The sequence below is a fragment of the Chelonoidis abingdonii genome, chromosome 4 (genome assembly GCF_003597395.2).
Source record: "Chelonoidis abingdonii isolate Lonesome George chromosome 4, CheloAbing_2.0, whole genome shotgun sequence".
NCBI classification, from domain to species: Eukaryota; Metazoa; Chordata; order Testudines; family Testudinidae; genus Chelonoidis; species Chelonoidis abingdonii.
This window is the reverse complement of record NC_133772.1, coordinates 92,695,254-92,708,535: the sequence shown is the minus strand read 5'-3', so window position 1 is coordinate 92,708,535 and position 13,282 is coordinate 92,695,254. Positions and strand designations below refer to the sequence as shown.

Here is a 13,282-nt window from a genome sequence, read left to right as displayed (position 1 = left end):
CTCTGTGCGCGGCCCGGAGCAGCGTGGCACGTGGCGCTGTTGACAGATCAGTGCCCATTGGTGGATTCGGAACGGGCGGGGCCGAGACAGCGGTCTGCCCTGCCCACCCCTGGGATGCCAATAGGCTGGCAGGTAGCTGCACGGGCGGGCATTGCCCCTTTAAGGACACTTCCTCCTCCCTGTTGCCCCTTTAAGAGCCACCCGTCGCTGCTCCTCCCCCTCCCGCGCGTGTTTCGCTCTGCGAAGCGACCACCGGCACTGCTGCCAGGAGACACGGAGCGCGCAGGCCCCAGAGCAGCGCGAGGCGCGGGGAGCTCGGCGGAGACGGCGCCTCCTGCCCCGGCGGCCGTTGGCGCGCCGCGGCCCGCACCAGGCGGCAGCTGGCAGGAGCGCGCGGGGCCGGCACCCCCTCCCCCGCGCCGGGGCCCCCGGCATGTCCTGAGCGGGGCCAGCACGGCGCGGAGCCCCCACCACGGAGGGGGCGGTGGAGCAGCGGGCCAAGGGCCGGGCCCCCATGAAGGAGAAGGAGCCGCCGGCGGAGCGAGGCAAGCCCGCCACCTACACCGGGGACAAGAAGGCGCGGATGGCGGCCAAGACCAACAAGAAGTGGGTGCGCCTGGCCACGGTGCTGGCCTACGTGCTCTCCGTCTCGCTGGCCGCCATCGTGCTCGCCGTCTACTACAGCCTCATCTGGCAGCCGGTGCGGGGCGGCGCCGCGCCCCAGACGCGCCCGCAGACAGGGCCCAGCGCCGCCGGCCGGACGACGCCCGGGCCCGGCACCGAGCCGTCTACGCGGCTGGGTTCCGGCCAAGGGGCGGCTGGGACTGAGCGCGCTGCCACCTCGTCAGCGTCGCCGCCATCGCCGGGGGGCGAGCCCGGCTCAGCCCCCGACCCCACCGTGCTGCAACGGGTGCATCGGAGCCACTGATCGCGGGGAAGCGGAGGCCGAGCTCGGGACACGGCGTAGCCCAGAGACCCCACCCGGACAGGGGGCACAGCGGCTCCCTCTGCCAGCTGCCGGCCTCCACCGACCCTGACTCGGCTTCGCCTCCGCCCGGGGGCCGCGGGACCATCGCCCCTCGCTCCGGTGTCTGCTCCTTGCGGACAATGGCGCGGACACGCAGCTAGATGCTCTGTCTGCCCTGCTTGTCTGTCCATCGGGTTGCGCTGGACTCGGGCACAGCGAATTGTAATTATTAGTCTTAATAGGGTGTAAACGGTACTGGGAAGCCACAGAGTGGAGCTCAGGTATGTCAGCCTAGCTGAAATGTACCCAGGTGCATTCCGTTTATAGCTGTGTGTATGTATTTGTAGATACATACGCTCAGAGGAGAACTGTATAGAAGTGAGATATATGCTATATAAACTACACAGTGAGCACACCCTGACTGGTTTTAAAGGGCTATCGCAGGAAACCAAGCTCGAAAGTTGCAATGATCCTGGTGGCTAAAAAATGCCTAAAGCCATACAGACCCCATCAGAACAGTGCATGTGACCCCCCCCAGCTTTACTAAGTTTCTTTTAGTAAAGACAAGTCCATGCTGTGTTGGATTTCTAGTCTGGGGGAGGGAAAGAGTGCTGCTTATTCTATTTTATTTGCTATGCTCATCCAGTGGTTCTAGAGGGCTGCCTTCTTCTGATTAGCACCTCCAGATCTATGGTTTTGGGTCCCCTTGTATGCTTCAGTAGAGCCTGGTTTAGGTTAGGGGACAGGGTGGGTTTTTTCCATTCCAGCTAGAATACTTCAATTGAAAACCCTATTTAACACAAATTTAGACATATTGACTTGTGACTACATCTACTTTTGATCCTGGTAAAAACAATTAATTGTACAGCGGTGTCTGCATTTGAGTTAAGTAGGGTTTTCAATCAGTTTCCTAGCTTGGTGGTGGTTTGTTTTGTTTTTTTTTCTTCATAGCACCTTCTCCCTTAATTTAGGCATGGCATAGGGAACTTTAATCCTAGAGGCAAACATGAGTGGTGGGCATGGAAAGAGAACACTTTTATACCAATAGAATCTTAACTAGTATTTTTAGTCTTTCCCTCAAGAGAATTCTGTGGCTTAATATTCCCTATCACCAGGGTCAGCTTTTCCCTTTGACTCTTTGTTGCTGCTCTGTTCTTCTATTTATGCCACTCTGTTACCTGTGAAATGATACTGGTGGTCAAATTTTTCACCACTTATAGGATCAACTGGGAGCAGAATATGAATTTAGAAGCTGTGTTCCATTGTTTTGGAAAAATAGCTTTGTTTACTAACGAACAAACTTATTTAAAACATGTGAAAGGTAAATTGACTTGTTTACTACATTAAAATATTTTTTGCATATGAAAATCTCTTTCCAATATGGCATTTTGTTTTGGGGGGAGGGAAATTGGGAGGAGCATAAGTAAAAACTACATATGTGCTACATCATTGGTTGGGGATCTTGAAATCTCCGCTGTTTTGGGAGCTTAGCTCCATGTATGCAGTGATGAGATGAGTTTCCATTTGAGAACTTGCTACCTAAGGCAGCTGAAATCTGTGTCAGTCGAAGCCCCAGGGCCTGTTCCCTTGCCAGATTGAAACTAACTAAACTTAAAGGCCAGTAATTGCAGTGTAGCCTCATCTCATGGCTAAACAGCAGAACTTTCAAAGTTGATTGATGTAATCTGGTGACAACTCACCTATGATGGGCCAGGCATCAGGGCCGGCTTTAGGCCTATTCCACCAATTCCCCCGAATCGGGCCCCGTGCCTAAGAGGGCCCCGCACCCAGTGAGAGTCCCTTCCCTGGCCAGAGGCGCCTTTTTAATTTTTACTCAGTTGGCAGCGCTGCGGCACTTTGGCGGCAGGTCCTTCGCTCGCTCCAGATCTTCAGCTGCACTTCAGCGGTGGATCCTTCAGTGCCTCTGAAGACCTGGAGTGAGCGAAGGACCCACTGCCGAAGTGCGGCCAAAGACTCGGAGCACCGCCCGGTGAGTACAAGCCCCACGGTTTTTTTTTGTTTTATTTTTTAGTCATCCGTGCTGGGGCCCCGTCAAAACTGTTCGAATTGGGCCCCGCACTTCCTGAAGCCAGCCCTGCTAGGCATGTTCTTTAGATCGCTCTTGGCATGTCAGTAACTGCCTGGGGCCATTTTGAGAAACTGTGAAATGCCTAGGTTTAGCAAGTAGCAAAAAGAACTTGAGCTTAGAGCTTACTAGTCTCTTGTTAACAAGTTGTAAATTTAAATCTGATTGCCCATGAGCCTTCCAAACACATACAAACAAGTGTATGACATTTTGTAGTGTTCTGAACTGTCAGCTCCTCACCTTGCAAACAAAAGAACTTGGCAAACCACTTAAATGTTAGGCTGTGGAGCCACTAAGCCCTTGCGAAGCTGCCACTGGAACTCAGATTTCAGTAGCTAAGTTTAAAGTTGTAAATGTGCTCTGATATTGTTTATATAATTCTGTCATATAAGCTATATCTGTATTCAAAAGACCTGTATATTTAGGGGAAAAAAGGGAACAAAAATACATTGAGATTTCTGCCTAAACTTGTATGCTTTAGACTGATCTTCTCAAACATTTTGAGAACATGAGTGAAGATGAGGGATAGAGGAAAGGGACTTTACTAACATATGGAAGGAGATCGACTTTCCTTGTGGTCCATGTGGGGTAGGTGAAAATGGGTGGGAAAGGGCATTGTGTTTAACTTACCTTTGTGGACGGGGAGGAAGTGGGAATGCCTGTGCCTTGAATCTCACTTGACAGAAGAGGGAGAGTATAATTGTTTTTGGTGGGGAGGAGACCAGGTGCTTACCATCTACAGGCAAGTTTAACCTCTGCATCTGGAAATACAACTCCATAATTATCTCCAGAGCAATGCTATTACAATATGCCTGACCCTGCAAATGGACAATTAAACTAGCAAAGAATAATGTTCCAGTTTTGTATGGGCTGTGGGGGTGGGGAGATGGGGTGGCAGAGGGTCTGGCAGCAACACTTACACTTGTAGCCAAGACAAACAGTTCTGAGGTGTGGCTTTTAGTTCAGATTGCATTGTTTCCACAGTTTGGCTGTTTTCATTTGCTGGACCACTTGACCTATAACTGGACTTGAGGATTGTATTCTCCATTTCCTGCAGGCAAACCCAGAGATGTAAGCCCCAAATCCTGGGGAGGGAGACACTTGTAATTCTTCCCAGTTATAGTTCTCACTAACCAGGGGTGGCCTGTTAGAAATTACAGCTCTCCATGGGGTTGGAGAATGATGATTATTTGAAATGCTGCCTGTGTGCTAGTTTGATCTGGAATTTGTCTTCAGTATTCTAAGGTAGATGGGTGTGGAAGAGAAAAACACTGATTCCTTGGTGCCAGTAGAGTTTAGACTGTTCCTGGGATGTGGCACTGAAAGCAGGCCAGTAGGGCAAGGCTGGTGTTAGGGAATTTGTTTTTTAATTTAAAAAAACAAACAAACAAAAGCCTCCAGAGGCAAAAAAGGACTAGATGGACCTCTACATAGATCTGAACTTCACTAATAGGGCATGTCTGGCTGCTGCTCTGATCAGAAATTGTGGCGGAGGTCTCAAGTGAAACAAGGAATGTATTTTGGAGATACATACGCTTAGTATTTCCTCTTTAAAAACAGTTGCTCTCTGAAGATTAATAAGGCACTGTTCAGTAAACCAGAGAGCCTATTTAATTCAATTCACTTCCCCTTCTTTGTGGTCACTTTCCAACCTGTCCTGTTACTGTGGAGAGAAGCCCTGTACCCAGTGTTGACAACTTAAAGCTCTTCATCTGTTCAGAGGCATTTACGTGAAAATGTCTAGAGTATAGTACAGCAGTAATTTGATACGGTAAGCCCCATCTGCTCTATGAAAATTGACCCATTGCTGACAATTCAGCTCCCCCGAACTGGTGCTGAATATGGTTGAATTCCTATCCTAAAAAATAGGACAAAACCATCTTCAGCATCCTTGTATGAAGTGTGAATGCAATTTGTTCTTGTACAGAGTTTGTTCCAGTGATGTTCTGCTTGCTGATGGAATAAGGCTGAGGCAAAGCAGAGACCTTTATCTCTGAAGTTGTTACAAATGGTTATTGGAGCATTCCATTAACTTTACTGCTATGCTACCAAATATACAAAGAGAAAATGTGGCGTTTAAAGCTTCCAAAGCAGCTGCTCGGATTCAGCCTTGTCATGAAGATTTCCAAGAGACTGGTCATGATTGTCAGGGCAATTTTAGTAGCTTTAATACATTCATTTGGCTTTTTTTAAAAAGCCTTATAGATGTTTTGAAAAATCTTCAAACAGGAGCAAGGAATCCAGATACCAGATTTAGAAGTTATCAGGTGGTACACAGCATGCAATGGCTTCTTCATCTGGGAATGCAATGCAATGCAGGAATGAGCAAGTTCGTAAGTCTGTCTGTCCTCTTACTGCTTTTGATGTCTGAGAGTTTTAAGAAATAAGGTATTTTCTTACTAGGTACACTTAAGAATACTTACAATAACTGAAATGACTTGTCATAATTGGTTTCTATGTGCACTAATATTTTCATCCAAAATTTTATGGATTTCTTACGAATTGGGTTTACTGCACAAGGTGTAATAGCTGGATTGCTAATATATTGGGTCATGACTCTCTGGATTTACAGCCATGCTGTGCTGTCTTTGGGCTGAAGCTGAGTTATCTGTCTAGAATCTCATATTTTAATTCCTTAACTACATAGCATATGCACTAGCTTGTTCAATTTGACAGATTATATTTTTTTTATTTTTTAAATCCATGCTACATTGCCAAATGATCTGCACAGCACTGACTCTGGCTAGTTATAATGCAGTTCAACCTTTCCCTTCCCAGCCATTAAAAAGTGGGGGAGGGAAGAATCAGTTGCGCAAATTAGAAAAGAAACATACTGGTTAAAGGAACACTAGCAGGTCAGATTTAGCCTCAGACTTGTTTACATCTGAGGGAAAAAATATTACAAATCCTCAATTCCTGAGAAATAGTTCCTTTATTTTTTTAGAAATTCCAGTGGAATCATTCTTTAAAGACATTTCTGTGCACGATTTCCAGCCCAAACACTGAAGTGGTATTATAGCAGAGCACCATCTTTGCTGTAAAGGTTAAGGCCAGCTTTCTGTTTAAATTCTAATGTATGCAAACCCAAGAGTGGAGGTGAGTAGTCTATCTTCATTGCCCAAACTGAATTTCAAAAAGTAAACTTTTCACCCAGTCTGCTAAGTTAAATCTTAAAATGCTTTGTTTTAATAATCAAAGGTGGAATAGCTAACAATCTTCCCAAATAGTCTTTTAGCTTGCAGTGTCCTCTTCTAAAAATGTGGCCGTTATAAGAATGGGACTGCTATATCTCCTGACATATCCTGTTGTGATTTTTAATTTACTGAGTGTTGGTTACTGACACATTCAACATGGTAGTATTAAAAACCGTTCAGGAGAGGAAACTAAACAATTTTCTGTGTCAAAGTTACAGCATGTTCTTATCATACTTTGGCTTGATTTTTGTCTCAAATTAGGAGATGCTTAGATAATCCCACCGAGTTGCAGTCTTGCCCCAGCTAAGAACAAGATGACTGCGGTGGTGGTGTCATGTCCAGTGTGCAGAAGGAGGTATGCTTATTCAGAAGGTATATAGAGCTGAGGTTGAAGAAAGCAGAGCATGAGGCCAACTATGAATGAGGTTGGAAGATGCAATTCTCAGGCATTTAGAAAGCCTAAATCCACCCATATGGACGCTTGCTGCAGGAAGACGACTTGCAAGGGACCATTCAAGATGAAAGTCCATTCTGTGCACTACCCTTGCTACAGCATAGCCATCTGACTGTGCTGCTGCTGTTGGTTACGGATGAGCCTGCAATACTGCTACTGCTGTAGAGATTAAAGCTTTATTTTAGTCTCTCTCTTGGTTTGAGACCTAACTGTCAGCTTTGTTCTGATCAAAAAATGTTTTGTTGTATGGAACAGAACAGATTTTTTTATTATATCAAGTCTAGCTTGGTGCTGAAAGGTGCATATATAAAGAGTAAATTTAATATGGTGACTGAGGGAGAATAAACAAATACCCAGTTGCTGCTAAATTGCTCTTCTAGACCATGTTAACACTTTTTTTTTTTTTCTTTTCAGGGACAACATCAGGCTACATTGCTTTAGCCCTTAATTCTGACTATACTGTGTTTTGTGGACTAGAGCTGTGATCCTTTTCTACTATGTGAGAAAATTCTGAAAGAGCAATCACTACTCCTCTCATGGTTCTCTTCCAGGGAAAGAAATGGAGTCACCGAGACACAACTGTCAATTTCTGACATGGCCTACAGCCTGTTCAGCTGTATCAAAAGCAGCTGGCAAAACTAAAATAATGAATCTGGTCACTTGGTGAAATTCATAGACGAGTACAAGCCTTCACATCAGAGGTGGAGGGAGTCCCACATCAGAATATCTCATAACCTGGTGGCTAGAGCACTCACCTGAGAGGTGACAGACCCCAGTTCAAATTTCTTCTTCCCCTCAAGTGGAGCAGGGATGCTCAAATGAGGTGTCTCCCACATCGCTGGGGAGTATCCTAACAAGTGGGCTAAAAGTTATGGGCTGTGGTGATTGCTGCTCCTCACCTATAGGGGGCCAGTTTTAGTGGGTGAGGTTTGGACACACTTAGTGGATTGGGTCCTACAGCTGAGTTAGGCACCTACTGCAGTTGGGGGCAGCAGAGTGGGCATCAGGGTTGTGAATCCCAATGAGGTCTGATTCTGGGATTTACATGCCTAAAGTGTCAGGCACCTGAATCCTTTTGTCAATCTAACCTCACCTACTTATTACAGTAGCCTCATGTAATGGCTGTAGAAATCCCTGTTTGAAGTCGATGGGTTTGTATGCAGCAACAGTGTGAGGGGAGTTACCTCCATAGGTGAATTGTTTAATTTATCGTTGTGCAGAGTCTGTTAAGGAAGACTACTGGCAGCTTTTTAAACAGTACAATATTTCCATACTCAGCACTAGCTCTGTGCTTGTAATTAGCTGTACCTAGCTCCCTTACCATATAACTAAATAAAAGTTAGCTCTTACATTTTGTACTTTAAACATAAAAATGTTTTTCATTGAACAGCATTTTAGGTTCAGGCTCCTAAACCAGTTGCAGCCAATTTGTCCAGAGCAGAGAACTGGTGTGGAAAATCTGAAATAGGTATTAATGTCATTACAGCTGGGGTTACTGAGCTTGAATTGCTGTCTAGCATTCTCATTTCTTTCCCCTGCACTAATGGCCCTGAAGGGGTTTAGAATGACCATCTAACCATTCCACTTGATCTGTGTGTGGGGGTGTCTTTCTCTGAGGGCTGTCTCACCATTGCCACCCCTGGTTTTCTTTGTCAGCAGATCTTGGAGGCAAGATTTCAGTCCACCGAAACCTGAGAGATCATTTTCAGTACTGGTTTTAACTGCAGTGCTTAGCTCATCAGGCTGGTGCTAAATATTTCAAAGTGTGGCAGTAACTAACCACGGACAAGCTGTTCTCTTGGTAGCAACACTCTACTCCATCTGAAAGAGTCCCTGCTGCTTTCCCTCCAACGGAAGTCCCAAGTCCACTGTGAAAGAATCACAGGGCTGTCAGCCAGTGTTGAGAGAAAACAAATACCTCTGTAAGCAGATGACTTATAGTAACTACCCTTCATAGGCTTCTATTATATTTATGCCTGAATAAATTTTTTAGTCTAAGGTGCCCCAAGTGCTCCTCGTTCTTTTTGCTGATACAGACTAACACAGCTACTACTCTAAAACCTATTATATTTGTGCAACTATTCTTGCAAACGGAAATGAATGGCCTTTGTTATCAGCATGGAAAGGATCCAGCCTCAGTTTACGACATAGGTATTAGGCTAGGTAATCCCTGCAAACTTCCCCTAGGCCAGGTTCTCTAAGTCGGAGCATAGAGAAGTGGGGTGGCTTGTATATTTCCTTAAAATAATATGTAAGCTCTGTTTTTAAATAGAGCCTTGACTTGCGAGGTACAGGATAGAACTTGTGGACGTGGGCCAAATTCTTCATAGACTCCTCAACCTCACTGTGAATCACTGTTAAATGGGATGGTGTTAACATTCCTACTAAGAGTAGGGTGGATTTGGGAAGACTAAGATGGAGGACAAGAAATAAAATTCATCTCCAGCTCTGCTGCTCTTGATAGAGAAGCCAAAGGTTATGACTCCCTTTCAAAGACCTTTCTGGCCATCCTCAAGAGAGAGAAATGTTAACAAATTGGAACTTTTGTCTTTTCCTCAAACTTTTATTTAACAAAAATAATCCTTACACTTCAACTTTTCAATCACCTCAACCTTCCCCTATATATAACCCTTGTACGGAAGAAATAAATAGTAGTCATGATTCTCCAACAACTGGAACAAACTGTTTTCAGACAGAATGAACAGCCTGTCCTTAATTAAGGAAACTTAACATTAATAGCATGGACCATCTGTACAGTACCTTCCATGAAGTCCATAATCATGTTTGTCCTTATGCACTACTTGTTGCTTGAGCTTGTGGGAAAGAGAGGAAGAGGGGGAATTAAGCAGCAGTTTTTCCTGATGCTGAATTTAGCCTAGCACAAGATGCTAAGTGTACCACAATTGAAACTGAACTCATCTCTTTAGCTGTAGAAGTGGGGTCATGTGGCAGTGAAACCTTTTGCATACTACTCCATCCTCAGTGCCTTACTTCTGACTTGGAGGAATAACCTCCAGGAAGAAGGGAATATTTTGATTGTGAACCTTCTGGGAATTCAACTGAGATTACCATCTCCTTTTTACATAGGCTACCAAACTATAAAGCCATGTAGTGCTAATTACTTTAAAATTCCAGTCTGGTTCAGAGTGAGGTCAGCATGCTAGATATAAATGAGTTTGTAACCAAATTACTAGTCCCCTAATCCAGCTGCTCCTCCAACTCAGTATCTTATGGTATAAGGAAATTCACCCTTTAATGAGCTAGAAGAACTTCCAGGAACTGAAGCAGTTTTATAACCAACTTCATCTGTAACTCTAGCTCTAAAGGTCATGAAAATTGTTTCTAATAGCATGCTATAATCATGTTTTATCTTCTGCTTCTTCTCTTGCTAACAGCCTCAAGGTGGGTCAGTGAACTATCACAAATTTGGCACACAGAAGAGATTGCCTAACTCTGTCCTCTTGAGTGAAAGCCAGGTAAATGCATTGGCTCTGAATTATGGGGAAAACCAGAACATTTCTCTGTGTAAATATTAGTTTATTAAAACAGCATTCCAGTGCACTCATGCCAACCTCCTCAGTAAAGCAGTCTGCCATTTGGATTAGCAACACTTCTTGGTGGGGAAACCAAATAAATCTCCATGCCCACGTGCACACATCCACACACACATTCACATCTCCCTTCAATGGAGAAGATGAAACTGCTTCACATCTCAGGGCCAGGTTTGAAAATGAGGACAGTCCCCCTTCTCTGTAAGTCATCAGCCTGAAAATATGTAATGTTATCTCTCAAGCCAACTTCCCATCTTTTCTTTAATTGGATGACATTTTTGAGCCAAGTCCTTGATGTAAATTAGCATGTTTCCACTGAAATTAAAGAAGCTATTCTGATTTACCCTAGTAAAGGATTAGTCAACTCTTTATGTAAGGTGTCTTGTCTTAAGGCTAAAACAAAACCTAATATGGCAGATTCCTGGGAAGTCACTACTATGCCAGCTTATGCAAGCAGAAGGCTTTGGAAGGTTAAGAGAGCAGAGGGTGTGGTTAGGAAAGTGAAAGAATCTCAGAGGAAACCTGGATGTTCAACTTTAACTAGCCCAGAAGTCTTTCCACAAATATCCTCACATGTCCTAGCAAATTCTTGGTGGGTTAGGTAGAGAAGGAGGATTACCATGTTTGAATGCCCCTCCTAACCCGGCCTGGTGCATGTGATTTTAGGCGCCATTAGCTCACTTGACCAAGTAGGTGCCAGTTGATACTAGGTTTTAAGAAGCAGACCTGGTACTTTGCCAGGATCCCTTCAAGTGGCACTCATATCCATTCAATCCAGTATCCTACTCAGGAAAGCCTAATCTCCACAGAGTTAATGTGCTGCCTGCTACTTGTGCCTGCTAAATCCAAAAGGAGGAAATGGTGACCTCCTGAATAACATAGTGGCACCAATGACTCGTTCTGAGCCTTTCAAAATTATTTGTGAACCACAGAGTAATTCCTTAACACTATACCTCCTCGGTGCCCTGTTGTCTAGAGGATGACAGTACGACAGTACGTCCTTGCATCCCTGCCAACTCTTCAGCCATTTTGAGGCACTAGTATAATCCGCCTTACCCAACACCATTCAATTTTTCAACCACCTACAAAACTACACTTTAACACCTCCCCAAAAAGCTCATCTCGTCCGTCACCCTTTCTCATGAGGAGACAAGAACCCCCATCCTAATACCTTCTAATTTGGCAGTTGCCTATTAACTTCAAAGCTACAAGATAAGCGCTCCCCATAAACCTTTAAACACTTCTATCACCCTTTCCTGGAGGGTGCAGTATCCTGTCGGCCCTTAAGCAGGAGGGAGGCGCTGAAAACCAAACCTCAGTTTTAAATAGAATTGGTTATTAAATAAAATAAAGTGCATACAGTATATGTCATGGCTTGCCACACACTCACAATGTAAGAAAAACAAATACAAAATAAAAGTGACAGTGTTTCATCTTCTTTCCCCTCTAGCAACTTGATTTGTAGGTTTCTCTGTCATTTGCCACAGAGACGGGTACCCAGAGGTGATGCCAAAATGGTGAACAGTCAGTTTCAGGGAGATGAATGGCTACTGACCAGTGGGATCTAGTTTGTGGTGAATGTTGATATTGGATGATGAAAGGTGAAGGCCTGGTGCCCAAAGTTGATTTCATACAAGCTCTGAGAGTGAGGAGAAGATTGTGCTCAGCTTCCTTTCTCATCAACCACCCCTTAGCACTTTGTCCTGGAAAATCAAAACAAAAAATGCCAGAATTATCAGACTGTAGAGAACTGCTGAGCAGCAAATTAAAGTGTCTACTGAGTGCTAATGTGATCTTCCTGCATAGATACAATGTCCACAGGATTCCAGCATAATTACACTGGGAAGGATTAGAGTTTATTGGGAAATGTCAGTAAATGTCAATTTCACTGTAGGTACACAAACCAATGAAAAAATATTTCCATCAATAATAAAAATATAGAAATAGGCAAAGTATGAAAAATGCTGCTTGAGAACTTATTAGAGTCTAATTTAAGGGTGTTTACTTTGTATATTTTGACATTTGATGTTGACAATTTGTGTTTTAATGGTTATAAAGTTTTAACTTTTTGAATCTGTTTACTATCATTAAATAGTTATTGTCTGACCTCTGCATAATTTCCCCCAACTCTGAAAATTGAAATAGATAAAAATAGAAAAGATGCTTATAAATATTTGTCAGCAATATGTTTTCAAATTATATATATAAAAATATCTAATCCTGTCAAGTTTAAGCCTAATCTACCTGGAGGTTTAGCTTCTAGATCTTATGGTAGCAGCAGACACCAAGGGGATAAGTTTGGTGTTAATGTCTACATAAAACAGAGAGACTGAATCCTCCTCTCTTTCCGATAATACTCTACCTTTTTGTCTTGACCAGCAAGAGCTAAATATCTTCACTATAGGGACTATATCTTTGTATGCACTTGTACAGCACCTCGTACAATGGGGATTGGAGCCTCTGGGCACTACTGTAATATAAATAGTAAATAATAAATTTGATCCCATGAGGTTCATGTGGCTTGGTGTTGAAGCAACAAGTGTAGATGAGGAGGGGTATATCAGCTCTTTACTGGACATACCATGGTATTTCCCATGTGCTGGACCTTTGCCTGTAGCAGCTTCCACACCTAGATACATTGATTTTAACAAGCAAAGACAGTTTTTCTTTTCCTTCACTGGCTGCTCCAGTGCCCAGCAGAGTTACTGAATTAGCATTTTCAGGCATCTGTGTTTAAATCCATGGACCTGCATTTTGCTGATGCAGATTTTAACACCCAGTGTGCACAAGAAAGAGTGGGGATAACATAAGGGAGGGATATAAAAGGAGACAGGCATGTGAAGTACCATGAAAGAAGGAAAGAAATAGCCTTCGGACAAAAAAAAAGGAAAGACACTGAGAAGCATTAAAGAACATAGTCATGCACATTGGATAAGAGGCTGCACGTCAGTGATTTGTAATAATACCTTAGATACAAAAATAAACAGTTACTAAATCTAGTCAGAATTTTCAAAACAGTTCTTGCAAACA

At 43.9% G+C, this 13,282-nt stretch overlaps 2 protein-coding genes and 1 long non-coding RNA gene across 4 annotated transcripts in view; 2 read left to right on the top strand and 1 right to left on the bottom strand.

Annotated features, from left to right (window-relative positions):
- The first annotated feature begins 399 nt into the window (after positions 1-399).
- INAFM2 (InaF motif containing 2) lies at positions 400-2,335 on the top strand. Its single transcript, XM_032802519.2, has one exon. It carries the CDS (start codon positions 515-517, stop codon positions 926-928), a length of 414 nt encoding a protein of 137 aa, XP_032658410.1. The 5' UTR covers positions 400-514; the 3' UTR covers positions 929-2,335.
- Positions 2,336-5,303: 2,968 nt separating this feature from the next.
- LOC116837805 (uncharacterized) lies at positions 5,304-13,105 on the top strand. 2 transcript variants are annotated; one of them, XR_004376793.2, is made up of 3 exons: positions 5,304-6,602; positions 7,116-8,623; positions 10,097-13,105. It is a non-coding gene; the product is annotated as an uncharacterized LOC116837805 (long non-coding RNA). The 2 variants fall into 2 exon arrangements; XR_012655807.1 differs by having other exon boundaries at positions 5,304-8,623.
- The window catches only part of CCDC9B (coiled-coil domain containing 9B), a 114,542-nt gene continuing 109,894 nt past the window's right edge, over positions 8,635-13,282 (bottom strand). Inside the window, exon 13 of the mRNA XM_032802518.2 lies at positions 8,635-11,955. The gene's annotated coding sequence lies outside the window, so the exon portion shown is untranslated. The remainder of the gene's footprint in view (positions 11,956-13,282) is intronic.

Coding starts and splice junctions, on each gene's coding strand:
- INAFM2 (XM_032802519.2), top strand. CDS start 515: ATGAAGGAGAAGGAGCCGCCGGCGGAGCGAGGCAAGCCCGCCACCTAC.